We start from the raw sequence: 22,161 nt of genomic DNA, 5'->3' as shown, positions 1-22,161 counted from the left end.
TGACCAGTTCTGGAGAACCGGTAGTGGAAATTTTGAGTAGTTTGGAGAACTGGTAAATACCACCTCTGACTGGACCCACCCCCATCTATTCTCTGCCTCCCGAGTCCCAGCTGATCGGGAGGAAATGGGGATTTTGCAGTATCCTTCCCCTGCCACGTCCACAAAGCCACGTCACACCCACAGAACCGATAGTAAAAAATGTTGAAACCCACTACTGCTTTGAACAGTTCTTTATAAACATAAAGATGGATCGATATGATTCCACAGGAGCAAAATTTACCTTGTGCAAAAGCTGAATGACTTTTACATATTTATCTTTTAATAATTCTTTTTAGGACATGTTGTATACAGTAAGTGTGTGTATTTCCCAGGGGTATCCCGGACTAATCTTGATGGTCACAGCTATGTATTCAAAGTTCCATTTTTAAACTATGTATACATTTTTTATTTATCAAATTTCTATACCACCCATATCACCTAAGTGACTGGGTAGTTTACAAATAAAAAAAAATACAGTTACAACCACACTTTCACTGATATTTCTATTTCTTTTGTATATTATTGTAGGAGACGATCAGGCAGAGGCTGAGGGCCGAGTCAAACTATCCTTACTCTGGAGTCCCTATGATCCTAAAAGATACCTAAGTCCAGCCCCCACCCCTCTTGACGTCTGCTTATTCTTATCTGTCCCCATTTGCCTTGACCATTAGTTGATCAGATTCTTGTATAGGCTCCAGGGAATAAATTTGCAGTGCTTTTGAATTCCTGATGGGGACAATTATAGCATAAATGGAAAAGAAATAATATTGAGTTTTGCTCTTCATTTCAAAATATCACTGTACTAGGAAAATAAGAATGTCTGAAGGAAAATTAAACACTCAAATGTCTAAGCGGAAGATACCATGGCAACCTGATTGGTCATTTCAAACCACTCAGAGTACATAAAGTTCCCTGTTGCAGGTTCCCACAAGGAGTACTAGTGAGTAAATATTTTTTTTCCTAAATTTGGGTCAGGGTGGGAAATATAAATATTTTTCATGTTACTTAGCATCAAAACATATCCACTTTCAGGATTTGTGAACAATGTGCCCAATAGTTAATAGATACTTTCTAAAACAATGGATTTTTCTCTTACTTATAGAATTGAGCATCAAATTAGAAATTGAGATACTCCTTCTGCTAGGCTTCCTAAACACTTTGGCCCTAGATCAGGGGTCTCCAACCTTGGCAACTTGAAGACTTGTGGACTCCCAGAATTCCTCAGCCAGCTTTGCTGCCTGAGGAATTCTGGGAGTTGAAGTCCACAAGTCTTCAAGCTGCCAAGGTTGGAGACCCCTGCCCGAGATCAAGCCCATTGATTAATTAGGTTAGGTTAAAACAGGCCTGTCAAACTGGTGGCCTGTAGGCCAGATGCGTCATGCAAAGGCCGCACCCACCCTGGCTCAGCAAAGGCAAAAAACATCTCGATACGTGACGTGATCAAGTTTGACACCCCTGGGTTAAAAGATCAGAAGCAAGTCACAACTTTTATGAGCTTTCTCTCTGCTGAATCTCTTTCTGACGCTTAACTTTATCACCATTACATATTGTCATCCTCTGTCAATTCTCCCTCACACATAAGAAGACTTGAATACATGGATACCAGCACTCCTATCGTTCATTCACCCATTTATATAGAAATATAATGGGTATTTCCAAATTAGCAATGTTCCAGCTAATTCATGCCGTCGGAATGGACTTCTCCCTCTGCTCCCTATTCTTTTCCTTCTTGTCTGCAAAAAACACAGGGCTATTATTTCATATTGTTGCTTGTACTTCTCACTTTAAATTCTATGCAGTACTTACTTTGAGGACAGCTATGTTGTGAGCACCATGAGGTTCCCTCCCTGCAGGGGAGACACAACGTTTCAGTAAAAAAGGAAATTTTCAAGAACGTGGTGCAAGAATGTGGCTGGTGGGGGGGTGGGGTGGGATGGGGGGTGGTTAATCAGTGTAATTGCATCCTGGAGATTAGATCGGATAGTAAACATAATTAAAACAGTCAAGTTCAACTGTGACAATTTAACCAAACAACAATATATCAACCTCACATAACCTCAGACAGTTTAAATTGTTATGACTTCTTAAATAGAATTACGAATATGGGCTCACTGGGGGGAGCACGAAGAAGCCAATTAAAACTATCTAGAATCAGACACATAAAGGCTAAAAGGACAAGGGTGATTTATTAAGGAAGTAACATGCTGTGATCAAAAGCGGGCATCTCTGAACTTTCTTTCCTTGTGTAGGGGAAAAGAAAAGGGGAGAAAAAAATCAAACAGGCTAAAGGGGAGAGTTTAAGCCTATCAGCATGAGCAACTCCAAGGGGAGCTAGGGGATAAATGAAGTCTCATGTCTAATAACATAATTATTGAAAAGCTGCAGCTTACATTCTTGCATTAGACATTGTGGTGCAAGCTGGCAATGTAACGGTATGTGGGAATAGGCATAAGTTGTCTCAGAAATCTAGAAATTAAATAGTCAAAAATTAAGATAGTGCTAAAGGGTGAGAGGCCCAGTTCCCCATTCAACAACGGGGTGATATTAATTTGACTATTCTATTAAAGCATTTCTGCAGCTTTTGAAACATAAAATATTAACCTGGGAATGGCTTTTCCCAGAAATCAAAATATCTGGTATGTTGCTGAACTATGAGATCAAACTGTTTATTTTTTTTTTATACTAACTGCATTCACATAACTACAGTTATTTTACAATTCCCGCTCCCATGTGAAAAATTTCACAATCCAGCTGAATTTTTTAAAAAAATTGATTTTGAAATGCCTTCTGCTGAGATTGAACAATTATTCACACTTCCATTTATATCTTTTACCATAAGGTGGCAGCATTCATTCATAAAACAGCCCATTTATAACCTGTTTGCAATGAGTTCTATCTCTGAAGCTAGAAATTTGTGTAACAAGAAAGTGAATGTATAGTGTGGTGTATCATGGGTGTCAAACTTGTGGTGTCACCTTGCAGTCACGTGACGTATCGCAACGTTTTTCCCTTTGTGGAGCTGGGGTGGGCGTGGCCAGAGCGTGACGCATAATTGTTCTTATTAATAATTTAAATTGGAATCCACTCCTACTGTAGCAGAGAGGATAATTGATTGATTGATTATGTGCCAATATCATTATCCATTCTTAGCAACCACATAAGAAGATTTTCTCCATGAAGATCTGCCCCTAACCTGGTGAATACATTTGTGCTGTAAATGAGTCCATCCACCTGCTTGCTCTTCTCCTACTACTCCTTCTCCTTCTCCTTTTTACCTTTCCCAGCATTAAAGTCTTCTCTAGGTCTTTACATGTGGCATCCAAAGGTGGAAGTGTGTGACACAACTCAGTATTATTTAACAGGCTTTACAACTTTGCAGAGAATACGGAGAATATTGCAAGGAATAGCTGTTTTTATTCACACTATTATGTATATTACATGGCATACATTGGGGTTTTTTCAGGCATTTCTCCCCTTGACAGTGTAAGGCATACTGAATACATTTTTAATTATGTGATTTCATAATTCATGAACAGTTGATACCTGTCACATGTGGTAATACTCTTTAAAATGTAGTAGATTTCTTGGACATCTGATTTTGACAAACTGAAGAAAATTTACGTTTCCCTGAAAGAAGTGGCTACCTATCGGGGGCGTGGCCATGACCGTGGTGGGGTAAGGACCTTTCCTTCACTTCACAGGGCTTAATAATGAAGATTTATGAGGATTAATGCTGTTTGGAATGCACCGTTATGGATGAAAGTTAATAAATCATGAAGTGGAAGTGTTAATAGCCCAGCAGACTGAATTTAAAACTGGTAGGTCATCTGAAACTGCTTGAATTAAGGAGTTTTTACTGCGTGGGATGACCGAACTGGCAGATACAATGAGTTTGGAATAAACTGCTGTCTTTTGCTTTCCTTATTATAATTATCGTGTTCTGTGTTAAATGCTGAGGCTAAGGAATATCAAAGACTGAATTTGCTAATGAGAAGAATTTTAATTGAAGAGATCGATCTTTTGTGCTGGACTGACTGGCTGACTGGCTGAAGAAGCTTTTATTAGGTGGATAATTTTTTTTTAATTATTTTTCTTTTGAGAGGAAATTAATAGCTTGTTTATATTACAGAAAACAAAAAAAGGACTTTGTTTTGAAGTTCAAGCTGGTTTTTTTTTTTTTCTCTGCCGACGTGGAGAAAAAATGGCGCTGATTAAGCTGTGAGGTAATTGTGTTTCTTTGTGGAGTGAATATGACTCATAAGTTACTGATAAGCTACTAACGAGTGCAAATAAGCGTTTCGCTTCAATTAAAGATTGTCGTCCCTTGATCTTCATCAAGACCCTCTGTAAAATTGGTTTGACTGCTGTCCTTTGATCTTCACTAAGACTCTTTGAAAATTGGAATCCCAGTTTGAGAAATTTTTGGTTTTTTTTTTTCAAAATGACTCAACAACTTTCAGAAACGCAGCAAATTGCTGCAGCTTTAAATAAAATTGGGGAAAAAATAGCAGCACTATCAGAGCGTATAGATAATTTGACATTTAAACTGACATCCGAAGTGCAAAATTTAAAGCAAGATATGAATGATAACTTTGCTAAACAAAAGAGGAAATGACAATGATTAAAGATGAAATGGAGCAGCTGCATGTGCATGAGGCAAAAGTAGATCGGCAAATTGGCAAAATATTTTATAAAATGAGCAGCAAGATAAGAGAATTTGTCTTTTGGAAGAAGAGATGAGGAAATATAATTTTGTTATTAGAGGAATCTCGGAAGAAAGGGAAGATAAATTGAAACAGCGGGTTTTGAAATGGATTAATGATTTGGATACGCAACTTACGTTCACAATAGCAGACCTGGCAAGCGTTTTAGAATTGGATATAGAAGGCAAAATGGTTCTAACAGGAATGTGCTTGTCAGGTTCGCAAATCTTGGTGATAAGTTGGAAGTTATGGCCAAGTTAAGAGAGTTGGGAGATGCTTTGAAGTTTGAAGGGAAGACTATTCAAGTCTTCCCGGATATATCAAGAGAAGAAAGGGCATGGAGATGTTTTAAAACCAATTACAAAAGTTTTGAGAGATAATGGAATTAAATACAATTGAGGCCACCACAACAATTGAAATTTTTTATAAAGGAAGGATGCGTACAATCACCCCAGATATAGATGCATTATTATATTTACGGAGCTTGGACTGATTGAGATGGAGGATTTAATGGAGATAAAAGATCAAATGCTTCAGATGGGTGGAACATACGTGGAAACATCAATCTCAGAAGAAGAAAAAGGGGCTATTGGAGGGCAAGACTCTAAAGGGTTAAAGAGGAAAGAAATATCACCTGTGTTGGTTGAACAGAAGAAGAGTCGTGAGGATACAGTAGGAGAAGAAGCAGATAAGAGTCTTGGAAAATATGAAGCTGAATGCGGGTCATCGCTATCTTTTTTTTTGAGTGATGAATTCAAATAGACAGCCCGAAAGAAGTGCCCCGGGCATTGGCACGTCCCCTCTCCCCCATTCTCTTTATAGAGGCGAAACCGATGAGGATGTGGGGGAAGAAGATTGTTTGTATTTTATTGTTTGTTTTTTTTTGTTTTTTTTTCTGTTTGCTTATTGTTGTTTATATGGTAGTTTAATGTGGGGTGGGGGGGGGCACAGAAAGGAAGATGCGGGGATAGGATTAAAAAATTTATATTTTAAATGGGAGTTATAAAAATAATGTCATGGAATGTGAAGGGTACAGGGAATCAGATTAAAAGAAGAAGATTGGAGCTTAAGATTAAAAGGGATTTACCAGACATTTTATTTTTACAAGAAACCCATCAGAAATCTGAAGATTCAAATAGAATGTATATAAAAGGTATGCAAATATATGAAAAAGCATTTGGAACTTCAAAAGCTAGAGGAGTTGCAACACTGATATCAGATAGGGTGTACTTTGAGAAACATAAGGTAATTTTGGATGAGGATGGAAGATATGTAATAATTGTTGGAAATCTTAATGAGGAAAAAGTGACACTTGTTAATTTATATTTACGAATGAAAACAAAGAGAATTGCTTGAAAAATAACAAAAATTTTGGAGAATGAAAGTGTAGGGAAAGTAATTGTGGCTGGGGATTTTAATTTAATCAGAGATAAAATAGACAGTACTAATCCCACCCGCTGTGGAGGAGCAAATAAAATGGGGATTTTAAATATGTGGATGCTTCGAAACGGCGTGGTTGATGTGTGGAGAGAGGTTAAAGGAATTGAGAGAGTATACACTTTTTTCTAAGATATATAATACATATTCTAGAATTGATTATATTTTTCTTTCTAAAGATTTGTTGAATAATGTGGATAAGGTAGATGTGGAATTTTTAAAGATTCTGATCATGCAGAAGTTATGGTGGACTTAGATTTTAATTTTGAGAAAAAGAAGCTATTGGAGATATGACGAGAAATTGTATAAAATGAAAAGGATAAAAATGGATACTTAAAAATTGGAGGAAAGTTGGAGATTAAATGATAACGGGAGGTTAAATTTGAAATTGTTTGGGATGCGATGAAAGCGGTGTTTAGAGGAGAGTATTAAATTATCAAGTAGGAAATATAAAAATTATAAAATTAAAATGGAAAGAGATAAAATCAGATTAAAGAATTGGAAAATCAATTTTGCTTACTAAAGAAAAAAAATTCTTCAGGAGCTTAATATGTTAAGAAATAAAATGATAGAAGAAGATACAGAGTTAGTAAAAGAAATTTGAGATTTTTAAATAGGAATTTTTGAATTTAGTAATAGAAATTCTAAATTATTGGCAAAGATGGCGAAAGATAAAAGAGAGAAGAGAGAAATTGGAGTTTTGATAGATGATAGAGGTATAAGATGTTATAAAATTAGAGAAATGTGAAGTGGTTAGAAACTTTTTCAGAATCTATATTCAAAGAAACCAATTAATCGGGGAAAATTGCAAAGCTATTTAGAAAAGTATGTGGTGAAAATTGATCAAACATATAAGGAATTGATGGAAGAAGATATAACACAAGATGAGATTAATGGAATAATACAAAAATTAAAATTAGGGAAAGCTCCAGGTGAGGATGGATTACCTGTTGAGTTTTATAAAGAATTTAAAGAATTAATAATACCAAGACTGCAAAAATTATTCAATGGAATATTACATGGTGGGAAGTACCTTCGTCATGGAATAGAACGGTGATATCCTAATTCCTAAACCAGATAAAGATTTAGAAAGGATTGAGTCCTATCGGCCCATTTCTTTAATTAATCAGGATGCAAAAATATTTACTGCTATTATAAGTAATAGATTAAATAGATTTATAGATAGATATATAAGTTATAATCAAGTAGGTTTGTGAAGGGTAGATACATGAGTGATATTGTTAGAAGAGTATTAAATATTATAGATGTAGCTGAATATAATGGTGATAAAATTGGTATAGTATCATTGGATATTTTAAAGCTTTTGATTCTGTACAATGGGAAACAATTAAAGTAATTGTGGAGGCTTTAGGCTTTGGTAATAAGTTTATACATGTTATTTCAAAATTGTACCAAAAGAGCAGTGCAAGAGTGAAGGTGAATGGAATATTAACTGAAGAGATAAAATTAGAAGCTGGTACGAGACAAGGATGTCCCTGTCCCCAACATTATTTTTATTGGCTATGGAAATATTGACAAAATGATAGAAAAGATGAAGAATTAGAAGGATATAAGGGTATAAGATAAATTTGTATGCGGATGATACTTTAATTATTTTGAAAATGTAGAGAAAGATTTGAAAAGATATATAAGCATTTGATAGAATTTGAAGAAATGACAGGATTGAAAGTAAATTGGTCAAAGTCAGAATTATTGATGGATAGTAATGGTAATGAGTCTGAGAATATGCAAGAGCAATTTGGGATAAGGATTAAAACACATTGAAATATTTGGGTATAGTGCTTTCACTTAAGGTTAAAGAATTGAAAAACTTAATTATGATGTGGTGATTAACGAAATTGAGAAGAAGATAGATAAATATAAAATTTTAAAGTTGTCTTGGTTTGGTAGAATTGCAATGTGTAAGATGATGTTGCTGCCCAAGTTCAACTTTTTATTCGAGATGCTACCACTAAATCTGACAGAGAAAGATATTGAAGGATATCAGAAAAACTGGATAAATTTTGCAATGGTGGCAAAAGACCCAGATTAGTGAAGAAAATGTGGTATCAAAATCAAAAGGAAGGTGGATTAGGAATCCCCAAATTATTTAATTATTACTGTGCGTATGGTATCCGGATAGTGGTAAAAATACTTAAAGGTGAAGATAATTATTGGAGAGATTTAGAGTTAAGGGATATAGAGAAATTTGGATCAAGGTGGTTTTAGATAAAGCAAATTTAAAATGTGTAAGTAGAAGTTATTGGTTAAAGGGATTAAGTAAAATGTGGAACAAATTTGTTAAAATTTTAACTCCGGATATAATCTTTTGGGGAGACAACTGAATTTGGCGATTAAAAATAATATAAAACGTAATGAAGTGATTAAAGAGGAAAATATAGAAATTATTAGAGATTGGATAAAAGTTATGGAAATGAAAGGAGGAATAAAGAAATTATTGAAAAATTAGGGTTAAGTTGGTTTGAAAAATACAGATAGAAAAATGGACAAAAAAACTAAAGGAAAATTATTCGATAAATAGATGTGAAACTGAATTTGAATATTTAGTATCTCGGATTATGAAAGATGAAATTGGGCTAAAGGGACTCGTTAGTAGGGTTTATAAGATTATAAATTCTGATGAAAAATTACAAAGAGTGATGAGGACAAATTGGGAAAAAGATCTTAATATTGAAATACCAGAATCAGATTGGAATGTGAATTGGAAGAGTAGAATTATGAGAACTTTATCTATAAGGATTAAAGAGCACAATTATAAAGTTGTTTGGAAATGGTATTTGACTCAGTAAGATTGTCACAAATGGATAAAAAATTAGTAAAAATGTTGGAGATGTGAGATGGAATTGGGGACTTATGAACATATGTGGTATAATTGTGATAAGGTTAAAAGTTTTGGCAACAATTGGAGAAAATGATATTTGAAATGATGGGGAAAGTAATAACATTGAGAGTGGAAACTATATTATTGTTGGTAATTAAGGAAATAGAATTAACAAAATATGAAAAGAATTGATTAGAATTATGATTATAATAGGTAGAATTATAATAGCTAGATATTGGAAACTAGATGTGATTTTTAGAATAGAAGAGTGGAATTCTGAAATGTGGAAATTAGCTTTAAATGATAAAATGACATGTGATATTAAAATTAGAAGTGGTGTGTATAAAGAAGATATTTTCTGGAAGACTTGGAAACCATTTGTGGACTTTGCGCTTGGAACATTGGACGCTTCAGTACCTGTACCTCGAGAACGTGGATTTTGGCAATCATGAGGATATATCCGAAGACCCAAATCTTCCTTTTATGTATAGCACAAGGGTGTAATAATGTATTTTCTTTTTGTTTGTTTGTTGCAAAAAAATAAAATAAAAAAAAAATAAAAAAAGAAGTGGCTACCTATCTTTAAGAAATATTAGCAATAGCAATAGCATTTAGACTTATATACCGCTTGATAGTGCTTTTACAACCCTCTCTAAGTGGTTTACAGAGTCAGCATATTGTCCCCAACAATCTGGGTCCTCATTTTACTGACCCTGGAAGGATGGAAGCCTGAGTCAACCTTGAACTGGTGAGATTTGAACTGCCGAACTGCAGCTAGCAGTCAGCTGAAGTAGCCTGCAGTGCTGCACTCTAACCACTGCGCCACCTCGGCTCCTTGTATTAATTGAAATATTGTCTTTTATTATGAACCATAACAGATTCATAATAAAATATGATAAGGAAGATAAGGAAGTCTAATAGTTCAACTGACAAGATGTGGAAAAGCAAGCTAAAATTATTGGAATTATGATGAAGTATCAATTAATTCATCCTCACTCACTCAATCATTTTCTGGAAAAGGTTCAGTGAGAGAAACTCAATATATTTAGTAATCCTATAAAAGTAAAAATATTGTTAACAATGGTTTGAAAATGGAGCCCCCTGCCTTCAAAAGCAATATGCCATTAATAACTGACTACAATTAAGCACCAGTCTGATACATTTTTAAATGAAATAGAAGAACCCTGGTCTTTATATGAATGTTTGCTTAATAATTTCTTTTTATCTTGCTTTATGTATGAAAAACCTGATGGATAAAAACACATAAACTGTAAGCTTTCAAAGGAAAAAAGACTCAATGCTGAGGAAAAAAAATTGAAAAATATTAGAAATTATGTAAACTTTTTTTTTTAAAAAAAACTTCTAAATAGGTAGGAATAGTAAATTTAATCTTAGCTTTTAAATTTTTAAATTTTTCTTTCTGCGTAATTTTATTTAAATAAATAATTCATTTATTTTATCACCTGCTCTCTATAATTCAGAGACAATAAGACCTGTGTGTGAGAACCTTCTCTGATATTATTCGATCAACCTTTCCAGGGGAGTAGAATGGTCACATTCCAATATCAAACTGCATCACAATCATAAATCCCTTCCCTTATTGCTGGTTACTACGGTACTATAGATCCAGCAATTTGCAATAACATAACGTGGACTTTCAGCCGTCCATCATCGTTCAGTATTCTTGAGAACTCTTTAAAAAATTGCATTATATTGTTGAGTGTACAATACTCATGGACTCTTCAATTCCTTCAGTTTGTTCTCCAGGAAGAATTCATTAGGAGACATTACTGACAGTTCTCATGTTTCTAATATCACCAGTACCAGTAACCATGAACAAAGGTTAGACAGTATGTGATTATTTCTCTCTCTCTTTTTTTTAAATCCACTAAGCCAATTATCAGATTTTTCCTTCCATTCCAAGAAAATAATGGAAGTTCTGGTCTCATGCAGACAGATTATGTCACACTGCTTTACCAAAATAACTCTGACAAGACTTTTTGTAACATATATAAATGCACTACTTGAAACAAAAGGCTGCTTATGCTGTTTGGTCATCCATCGAGGTTAAATGCCAAGATAGAAAACTGACCTAATCAGATGTCTTTGTGTGTGAGTGTGTTTTGTGCGATGGAAGACTTCTTTCCCAAAGGGGGAATAAAATGAACACATAACAAATATATATTATAACAAATATATATTATAAGAATTCATTGCCACTCATTGCTGGGTTGAGCTGGGATAATAATCCCCTTTCTAATCAAACTGCAGGGAAAAAAAATGTTTTCCCCACTATTTTAAAATGATTTTTCCAAAGAGTAAGTTTCCTATGGGAACAGAATCAAAATTTTATTTCTTTCTTTAAAACACCCAAAATATCTAAATACTTTTCATTGTTGGAAACACAATAGAACTCTGACTGTAATTAGGACAGTATACTTGCCAAGATTTTAAAAATTCCAAATAATAAGTCTCTATTTGTGGCCACAGAAACACATATTCAATCTTTTCATTCCAATAGAAAATAAATAGATTCAATGGTAAATCAGAAATAGAGAAATTGATCCTCTCCCCCCTCCCTGCCTTTTTATTATAAGGGCCATTAAGATTTTACAGCAGGACTGTAAAACTCCCGGCCCATTGGCCGGATGTGTCATGCACTGGCCACGCCCACACCCAGTTTAGCGAAGGGGGGGAAGTCCCGATATGTCACGTGATGCTGCCGTGATGAAGTGAGTTTTACGCCCCTGTTTTATGGTATGGAGTCCATACAATTAAAAAATTATCCCTAATTTGTCAATTTCTCTGAAATAGTATAAGAGAAATTAACAAGACATCTATATCTCTCTCTCCATATACATTATACATTTACATCAGGGGTAAAATCCAGCAGGTTCTGACAGGTTCTGGAGAACCGGTATTTGAAATTTTGAGCAGTTCGGAGAACTGGTAGCAGAAATTTTGAGTAGTTCAGCGAACTGGCAAATACCACCTCTGCTGGCCCTAGCGTCGGGTGGGAATGGAGATTTTGCAGTATCCTTCCCCTGCCACACCCACCAAGCCACGCCCACTAAGTCACACCTCACCCACTAAGCCACGCCCATAGAACCAATAGTAAAAAAATTGGATTTCACCACATGTACATACGCATATAACAAATATAGGAGCCAATATTTTTATACCAATCTATAGGAGATCTAAAAGAATGCCTGAACAGCTACATAGAGATGGTCTCAGAAAAAGCTGGTCTACTGGGGGGGGAATCTCAGCTCTATGTGGCAGACAGCTCTTTCAGCCAACCCCTAGAAATGAGAGTCCTCTTGACAGATGACAGTAGCTTGAAAATTTCCATTGACTTTCTGGGGAAACCACGAGAGAAGATTACAAATGACAGTCACCTGATTGTGGGACACTTGGCAATTGGGCATAAGTCCAAACGAGCATCCAGATGCAATATGCGAGGTGGAGGGGCAAAGTGATGCCAAAAGTACTTTACAGGTCATAAAGCACCCTTTCTGAGGCCATTGTAACTTTGAAGGGTAGTTAAACAACCGGCCATAAGTCAAGGACTACCTGCTTTCTGCCTTGCATTATGGAAAAAGCAGAAAATAGATTTTGACCTTCTGCATGATACTGTTGTAAATGCACCTTTTGCATCAGATTGCAGGCTGAAGCTCAAGGTCCACATCCAGAGGTGAAATGCTACTGGATCGGACCAGATCACGGAATCTGGTAGCGATCGTGGCCGGTAGTTTGGCGATCTAGTAGCGATGGCAGAGCAAAGCTCTGCCCATGCACCCGTGTGTCATTACTTCCTGGTTTTAACCAGGAAGTAATGTGTTTTTTACTTTCTGCACATGTGCAGAAGGTTTTGCGCATGTGCAGAAGGTCTGCATGCACATTTGATGCATGCGCACAAACAAGCAAAGTGAGCACTCGCATGCGGCGCAATCACTTCCAAGTCGGTAAGGAAGGTAAGTAGATTTTACCCCTGTCCACATCCCTTTGAGATATAGGTTTTTACCATGTACAGTCAGATTGTTACAGCTCCTCCCTCTGCTGGATGCAGTGTAGGAGAACAATGGCTAGAAGTGGGGTTTTCATCACCTTTAACAGAAATAAGTGACATGTGCAAAACTAGGCATTTGTCCTAGGGTTCTTTTTGTGTTGTGCTAATCTCTGTAGTGATTTGAACCTCTCCAGTCTCTCTGGAGAATTGGAGTTGACTCTTTCTTTACATTTGCTCTATTTGGAGGATTAAATTTTCTTTTGAATTTTTCTTTAGCTAATTTGCAAGTCATTTGAGCAGCTCTGTACTTACCTTCTTCCACACTGTAGATCTGCATTTTAGCACCTATAAAGTTAAAAAAAAGGAAATTATATTTCACTTCATATTTAAAAATAAAGTTTGATCTTGTTTATCTCCTGAGATTAACATATCTCTTAAAGAAAGAAGGAAAGACTGAAGGTTGACCTTTTAATCATCAGAAAGGCAGCACAGCATATGAGACCCCAGTCTCTCTTCCATACTGACAATGGAGATGCATGCCAAGTGGGACATGCCTTTAGTTACTGATAGCAGCAGGAACTACTAACCAGGTGAGACATTATGAAGTCTCAAAGGTCTCCTGGAGCAGGGGGGATTTGGACGCTAACCTTCTACACTGCAGGCTTCAGCATTGCTACAAATATCACTTCAAATATTTAATGAGTGTTCTTCTTTGAAACTTTTCTTCTCAAGGCTAAGCATTCCCAGTTTCAGTGTCTCTTCATTATTAGGTATATTCACCATCTTCAGCTATTTATAAAATAATAAAGGTGGGATAAAACTGAAACGAACAAATGATTAAGACTTAATTTCTGTAGAGGGAAGAGGGAATAGTTTTGAAATTTAGGTGGAAGAGCCTCTAGCAAGGCAATAATCAAATAAAAGAGGACTGAGTCAAAGTCAAGAAAGTAACTTGAGAAAATATCTCAGACAACCTGTTTCCTAGTTCACAGGAAGATAAAGTGAGAAAGAGGAAGCGCAGTCATAATTGCAATATTATAACATAGCACTTAGACTTATATACCGCTTCACAGTGCTTTACAGCCCACTCTAAGCAGTTTACAGAGTCAGCATATTGCAATTTGGGTCTTCATTTTACCCAACCTTGGAAGGATGGAAGGCTGAACTGGTGAGAATCGAACTGCCAAAGTAGTTGGCATAGTACAGAAGTAGCCCATAGTATTGCATTCTAACCACTGTACCACCATGGCTCTAAGTTCTCATAGGTCTCCAAAGACCTATGCAAGGGTCCTCTTTGTAGACTTTAGTTCAGCATTCAATACCATCATTCCAGACACTCTTCTAACTAAGCTAAACCAGTTACAGGTAACTGAACAGACTTGTAAGTGGATCACAAGCTTCCTAACAAACAGGAAGCAGCAGGTGAAGCTAAGCAAGATCACATCAGATACCTGTACAATTAGCACAGCCCCCCCCCAAGGCTGTGTGCTCTCCCCACTTCTCTTCTCTCTGTATACCAATGACTGCATTGCCAATGATCTATCTGTTAAACTACTGAAGTTCGCAGATGACACAACAGTGATTGGTCTCATTCAAGACAATGACGAATCCGTATACAGACGAGAGGTCAAACGACTAGCCTTGTGGTGCGACCGAAACAATCTGGAACTGAACACACTCAAAATTGTAGAAATGGTGGTAGACTTTAGTAGAAACCCTTCCATACTTCCACCTCTCACAATACTAGACAACACAGTATCAACAGTAGAAACCTTCAAATTTCTAGGTTCTATCATATTGCAAGATCTAAAATGGTCAGCTAACATCAAAAACATCATCAAAAAAGGTCAACAAAGAATGTTCTTTCTGCACTCAGAAAGATCAAACTGCCCAAGGAGCTGCTGATCCAGTTCTATAGAGGAATTATTGAGTCTGTCATTTGCACCTCTATAACTGTCTGGTTTGGTTCTGCAACCCAACAAGAAAGACACAGACTTCAGAGGATAATTAGAACTGCAGAAAAAATAATTGTTCTCAACCTGCCTTCCATTGAGGACATGTATACTGCACGAATCAAAAAGAGGGCCATGAAAATATTTGCAGATCCCTCACATCCTGGACATAAACTGTTTCAACTCCTACCCTCAAAACGACGCTATAGAACACTGCACACCAGAACAACTAGACACAAGAACAGTTTTTTCCCGAAGGCCATTACTCTGCTAAACAAATAATTTCCTCAACACTGTCAAACTATTTACTAAATCTGCACTACTGTTAATCTTCTCATCGTTCCCATCACCAATCTCTTTCCATTTATGACTGTATGACTGTAACTTTGTTGCTGGTGATCCTTGTGATTTATATTGATATTGATTGTTCCTGATTGCTTATTTGTGCCCTGTGATTATCATTAAGTGTTGTATCATTAAGTGTTAAATTGTACCCTATGACCATCATTTGTGTTGTAAATGTGCTTTTTCTTTTCTTTTATGTACACTGAGAGCATATGCACCAAGATAAATTCCTTGTGTGTCCAATCACACTTGGCCAATAAATTCTATTCTATTCTATTCTATTCTATTCTATTCTATTCTATTCTATTCTATTCTATTCTATTCTATTCTATTCTATTCTAGCTGTTACAATAGTACTGATCCTAGTGAATTTCCTTCTTGCTTTTCTCTGAACCTATTTGACTTAGCCAGAATTCTTATTAAGTTATGGTACTTATACCTAAACACAGTACTTATAACTGAACACGGTAAAAGTATGGTTTGATCAATTTAGAACACAGTGGACATACTCTACATTGTTATTTGTGCACTACTATAGTCTGTGAATAGAGACAATAGTCCTCTAGCATATGAGTTTTTGCAGGAAGGAATCCCCAGTAGAAATGTTAATATTTCAAAGCATATTTCAAATGTATTGAAAAATAAATTGACCTTTGCTCTAAAATGAACATTGAACTTATGAGTAGCAGGGCAGCTAAATCAAATATGTTGATGATAACCATCTCTGCTATTGTATTGAAAAGTTAGGGATGACATGATATTAAATTGGTGTGAGCCAGGAAGTAGACCTTTTGAATGTTATTAATTTTCTCTTTTTTATTCTGTAAATTGCTACTTTAGTACAGCCTTTCTGTTCAACTATCTTCCTCTATTATTAACAACAAAGGAATTAAAGATATTCCCAGAAACATGTTTTCCCTGATTTAACTCCTTTGAAGTGACACCAGTTGTATTTATATTGTGTCGTACATCATCATTTACAAGAGTTCCAGCTCTGAAAGCCATAAAATGCATCACTAGTAGATTTAAAATATTAAACATATCCACTTAACCTATACAACATTTGATATCTTTTTCCAAATAGCAATAATTATGATGTCATACTACATCCCTAGTAGGTATCTAAATTAAGGAAAGGAGATTTCAGAGACATAGGAATCCCAGTTGAGACAAAATAGAATGATGAACCAAGGCCTTCCAAATGTGTGTATTTCACATATCTAGAGCACAGGAATGTAGTCAAGATCAATTTCCAGAACTATTTATGACTTCTATTGAAAAGACTAGGAATAATTTATATGCCCAGTTGGGACTGACAAAATACAATGCCATTTTGTAATTTGTAGCTTATGTCATTTTGTAACTTGTAGGTCTCAAAAGCAGAGGCAAAATAAGAACAGACTTCATGATTAATAAGGTTACATAGATAAAGTTTAGTTTATTTCCTTGATTTCTAAATACAGAGCAGCTTTTAGAATCATAAAGTGATATGCCAGAATTAAACAAATGAAACTATATATCGACTAGTTTAGCTGGATATCACAAACCAGTGAACCTTATATACATAAAAGACCATATTTTTGTAATGTTTTGTTTCAAATGAGATAAACACAGTATTTGTAAAAAAAATTAGTTTATTACTATGTAAAAAAAATAAATCTACAAGAGTGACAGTGCAAACATTTGAGGACTTGCATGGCACAGATATCACAAGTGAATATAATCTACAATTGTACAAAAGGTTCATGATTCCTTGAAGCAATGGCTGAGATGTGCACTACAATCAACACAGTTAAAAACAAATTGGCATTTAACCAGGGAGATGAGCTACATATAATTGGCTCTGTAGTGTAAGGTCTTTCAATTTCAGGTGGTAAAGCCATCATTCCATGAATCTGAAATATAAATGAAATGGATTATCTACTTATTTAGACACATGGCTAGTTTGAATTTACTTCCCTCTGTTCAAATACATTTATGCTACATTTTTTCAGGTAGGCAATATTCAGGAAGGCTATAAATATAAACAATCAAATAATATAAAAACAAAAGAACGCATAGCAATGTTTAATAATTGCTTAATTTTTTTTCAATATGATTAATGCTATCAAATTAGAAGGTGTAAGAGCAGACAATTGCAGGAAAGGTAAAATCTGCTAGAAGGCAAGCATAGGAGGGCAAGTGAAGCCCTACTCCTTTACTTGAAAGGTACTTGAAGGTATTAAGTACATTTAACTTGGAGAAAAAAGGGCTTTGGAGAGAGATGACACCTGTCTTCAACTATCTGGAGGACTGGTTTGCAGAAGACCAACAGAGCAGAAACTGTCCAGAAGATTGGACAAGAAAGAGCAGCTTTAAATTACAAGGAAATTTATTTCAGTGGGACATCAAGGGAAAAAAAATCCTAACAGTAATTGCCTCAGGCGGTGCTGCGTTTTCCTTCATTTCCCTCGCACATACATGCTAGTCGTTGCCGACTCTAGGTGGCCGTGCTCATCTCCGTTTCAAAGCCGAAGAGCCAGCGCTGTCCAAAGACGTCTCCGTGGTCATGTGGCCGGCATTACTCAATGCCAAAGGCACATGGAACGCTGTTACCTTCCCACGAAAGGTGGTCCCTATTTTTTCTATTTGCATTTTTACATGCTTTCGAAACTGCTAGGTTGGCAGAAGCTGGGACTAGTAAAGGGAGCTCACCCCGTTACACGGCAGCACTAGGGATTCGAACCACCGAACTGCTGACCTTTCGATCGACAAGCTCAGCTGTCTTAACCCCTGAGCCACCGCGTCCCTTTCCTTCATTGGTAGTGCTTAAAGAGACAAAAGCTTGAAGATGCCACTCTCCCTGCTTTCATTTCTATATAACAAAATGAGCAGATTGCCCTGTCATCCATAGATATTTTTATTTCTGTTAAAAGACCTTCATACTGCAGATTAAAAGCCACATATTATCCATTACATGTTTATCAGTATTTGCATATCTTAAAATTTCTGTTTCATCATCTGTGGTAAATATTCTATTAAAATACATCATTCATCTATATGCTCTATCGTTCCATTATTTAAATATAACATAAAATCATTTACTCAATTTTTCCTGTCAAACAGAATTATCTTGATCTTTGATACATTAATTTTTTTTAGATCCACATACCTTATTAAATCATATGATATACTTAAACATTTACCTCACATGAGTTTTCAGTCAATATTACAGTTTCATCTATATTATTCTGCCCTTGAAATATGCACAGGGGTTACTATGGTATAGCCTTTATGTGAAATGATTTTTTAAATAAAACTGTTAATTCATCTTTTCAACAGGGCTATTTTAGAATACACATGTCCTACGATCCATGCAATTGATCTCTCAATCACAAAGGAAAACAGAGAAATCAACTTACAGTCCACTCTGCATTTTCCGTCTTGGTACATCTTACATTTAATGGTAACTTAAGAACATAGTCATTATAGGAATGACCTTGTTCTCTGGACCATTTGAATTTGTTCATTGCATCCACGAAAGACAGATTTTTGTATTGTTTTGGACTCTTGATAATGAATGGCCAGGTTCTACATATAAAAAGAAAAATACATTTCAAACTATTACTGAGATATTTATACTTATTGGGTCTGTTCAAGATGTGACTGCAATCTTCCCCCTTTTATGTTTCTCTTCCTAACATCTTCTCTAGTGGTTTGGAAAATAAATCCCTTAGAAATAGATTTGCTAAATACACGGGAGACTCAAGCTGGAAAAAGTATACAAAAGCTATAACATGCATATTGGGCATAGCCTCAGATTTGTTCAGATTATGAAGAACATTCATTTTCATTTATCTAAATAAATAAATATTTTTTAAGTTGAAGCATAATTAATCTACTATTTCTTCCCCTTCCCAAAGCAATTTATTAGCAGTAGGAGTTATGCAAATCCTTTACCAAAAATAGTCCTATACATATCTTCATGGTTTCATACCATGGTGTATGCTATCATGTCCTATGATATTGCAGGAAGACAGAGAAGAAGAAAAAGCAAAAAGCAAAAAAGCTAAACAGGAAACAGGTTTACCCAACAGCAAAAACAGGGATGAAAACTTCAATTTTTAAGAACAAAGCACAGCAAAACAAACATTTGGAAAAAATTCAATCTAGAAAGAACTTCTCAAGTTAACACATTATTATTATTTTTTAAAAAATAAGTACATTTATATAGACCTCAAATACCTGTGGACAGGTTGCACATTTTCTTTTTGTTAAGTACATTACTTAATAAAATAGATATACAGACATGTCACAAAATAAAATTAAAGCATTAAATTGCTTTAAACTGGAACTCATGAACTTTGGAGGAGTTTCAAAGGCTTGAACTATTACTAATTTTTTAAATTTATCTTAAAAGCAATATTTCCTTTTTCTGAACTCCCTAAACATCTTGGGTCAAATGTGCATTTTTGTTAACAATGGTATAAATGTTCCTTTTGGAGAGTGATTCACTTATTACCCTGTCTACTTGCAGAGATTAGAAAGATTAATTGTAGGCTCTAAATCAGAACATGTGTTTTTTCCCTTAGCTGTCAGGAGTGATTATAAAAAGACAGAAGAAGTCTGCAAGTATTATTCTCTGAGGATGCAGCTCTCTGAAAGACTCTGTGCCGATCAGTCTGTAGTACGAGGCTCTTGGGAACATTAATATAAAAACAGCTGTAAGAGTCAACAGTATATTTTATTCTGAGACATAAAAATATCAAAACTTTAAATAGTTAGAGAAGCACTGCTGAGTTTCTTGCTGCTGCAGCTACTAGAAACTTTCATCACTAGTTCAGCTAACATTTATTATATAGATAAATCCTGATGGATATACTTCCTCTGGCTTGATTCAGAATAGACCAGAGCCATTCAACAAACATACCAGCCTATCATGCATATTGTTTCCATTCTGAGCCTGTTCCAAAGTGAAGGTCTTTTTATAGCCCATTCATCAGAATCAGAATGAGGTCTGTTCCTAACCCTTCAGGAAGCTGCTTGATTAATGAGACACCCAGTTCCTACTCCTTGTCTTCCTCACCCCTGGCTTATGGCACAGATGCAAGAACTGTGGTCCAGGGCCATGACCAGGGGAAGGCCTCCATGTCCCCACCTACCAATTTGATTATGAAAAGCCACCAATTAGTTTTCTTAAAGATAGACCATTATCTTTTTGATAAATGCAATACATTCAGAGGGATAATCCTTCCCTAGAAATTAATATCAAGAACAATTTTCAGCATTTATTCAAATGACAGTAAATGCAGGTATTAGTTCTGTAGTATGCTTACTTACCTCACTGGTCTGTAAATTTGTTTAACACCAATGAACTGGAGTTGCTCCATTAAGTCAGGAATACTTTCACACCGAGTAAGATTTATTTTTGGATAATATAAAAGATAGGATAGGCACATTTCATTTCTGGTGCTAAAACCACCCTGGGAACAGAAAAACAAATCACCAATGCAGACTTCAGAGATTGCCTCTGAACTCAGGCCTAATACTACCCAATGCTGCCTCTTGCTGTTTTCTGCATTTAACTGTGAGTGCAATTAATACCACTATGAACAAATGGCATCCATCTCAAATGGCAGCCAAGAAAAGAACAGCATCAGCATTGGACAGTTACACAAAAATGAAACAAAATTAAGAATAATATGAAATTATATGTGACTAAAATAAGCTAAATTTAGTATAGTCCAGTAACTTTATGACATTGTTTGGAGATTCGGTTTCTGCCTGCATGAAAAAACTATATAGTACAATACATTTACCACCATTTGAAATAAATTTTGCTTAGCTTGCATAGTTGTAATTCTCAGATTCAGCTGGTGGAATTTTTTAATGTAAAAGGAATTCAAATGTTTATGAGAGATGGGATAGCACCTTACAGAGAAACAAGCAGGTATTATCTATGCGGAAAACTTGTTTTGCTTTCTTAAAGTTTACATATGCATTATTTGAAGGGAAATAAAGTTTTGGTTTTAACATTCCTTTTAAACCGAGACTGTGTAAAACAGCATGGAATCTCTGCATTAAAACTAATTTAGAACCCTTAATGTAGAAGCAAACTCAATTCTGAGCATGGTAAATAATGATATTTTTTTTAAAAAATGTTCATCTTTCACTTAGAGTAGCTTATTTAAAGGAATATTAAATTACAGTAAAATTGCAATCTAATGAATCTAGTGCTATGTTTCTAGTGCATGCTGGCTATGGAATTCTGAGAGTTGAAGTCCATACATCTTAAAATTGTAAAGATTGAGAAACACTGGTTTAGTGGCTCATTTATTTGATTTTATTTCTTCAAAATTTGGTCTTAATTAACTTGGCATCCTAGGCATCTTTCTCAGTTATTTGAATGAGCTATTCCTAAAGCAGGGGTGTCAAACTCAAGGCCCAGGGGCCGGATGCGGCCCATGGGGTGCTTAGCTGTGGCCCGTGGGGCTGCCCTGGAAACAGCAAAAGACTGGCCCGCGGTGCCTCTGCCAGCAAAAATGGAGCTTGGGAGGCCCGCAGGCCTGTTTTCGCTGGCAGAGGGTTTCAGAAACCATCACAGGTGAAAATAGAGCTCAGGAGCCTGTTTTCGCTGGCAGAGCGCTTGAGCCAACACAGGCACCGACACAAGTGATGTTGAGCTGGCCATGTCCATCCTGGCTATACCCACCCCTGCCCCCCGAGGTCAAACACAACCCGGATGCAACCCTCAATGAAATCGAGTTTGACACCTCTGTCCTAATGTCTCCAGTAGTGGAGGGATCTGCCATGCTACTGTTGACCTACCGGAAGAAACTAGATGAAATGAACTAT

At 35.8% G+C, this 22,161-nt stretch overlaps 1 protein-coding gene and 1 long non-coding RNA gene across 2 annotated transcripts in view; both read right to left on the bottom strand.

Annotated features, from left to right (window-relative positions):
- Positions 1 to 1,329: 1,329 nt before the first annotated feature.
- On the bottom strand, positions 1,330 to 12,804 carry LOC131188532 (uncharacterized). Its single transcript, XR_009152797.1, has 3 exons — positions 12,420 to 12,804; positions 1,846 to 1,886; positions 1,330 to 1,772 (listed from the first exon to the last, which is right to left on the bottom strand). It is a non-coding gene; the product is annotated as an uncharacterized LOC131188532 (long non-coding RNA).
- Positions 12,805 to 16,755: 3,951 nt separating this feature from the next.
- Positions 16,756 to 22,161, bottom strand: part of MOXD1 (monooxygenase DBH like 1) — a 53,555-nt gene continuing 48,149 nt past the window's right edge. The window contains exons 10-12 of the mRNA XM_058171667.1: positions 20,647 to 20,789; positions 18,729 to 18,897; positions 16,756 to 17,222 (exon numbers count right to left, since the gene is read on the bottom strand). Coding sequence (XP_058027650.1) covers positions 17,052 to 17,222; positions 18,729 to 18,897; positions 20,647 to 20,789 — 483 coding nt within the window. The 3' untranslated portion in view covers positions 16,756 to 17,051. The remainder of the gene's footprint in view (positions 17,223 to 18,728; positions 18,898 to 20,646; positions 20,790 to 22,161) is intronic.

The sequence above is a fragment of the Ahaetulla prasina genome, chromosome 1 (genome assembly GCF_028640845.1).
Source record: "Ahaetulla prasina isolate Xishuangbanna chromosome 1, ASM2864084v1, whole genome shotgun sequence".
Lineage (NCBI taxonomy): Eukaryota > Metazoa > Chordata > Lepidosauria > Squamata > Colubridae > Ahaetulla > Ahaetulla prasina.
Note: the sequence above shows the minus strand (reverse complement) of the source record. Positions and strands in the feature narration are given on the sequence as shown.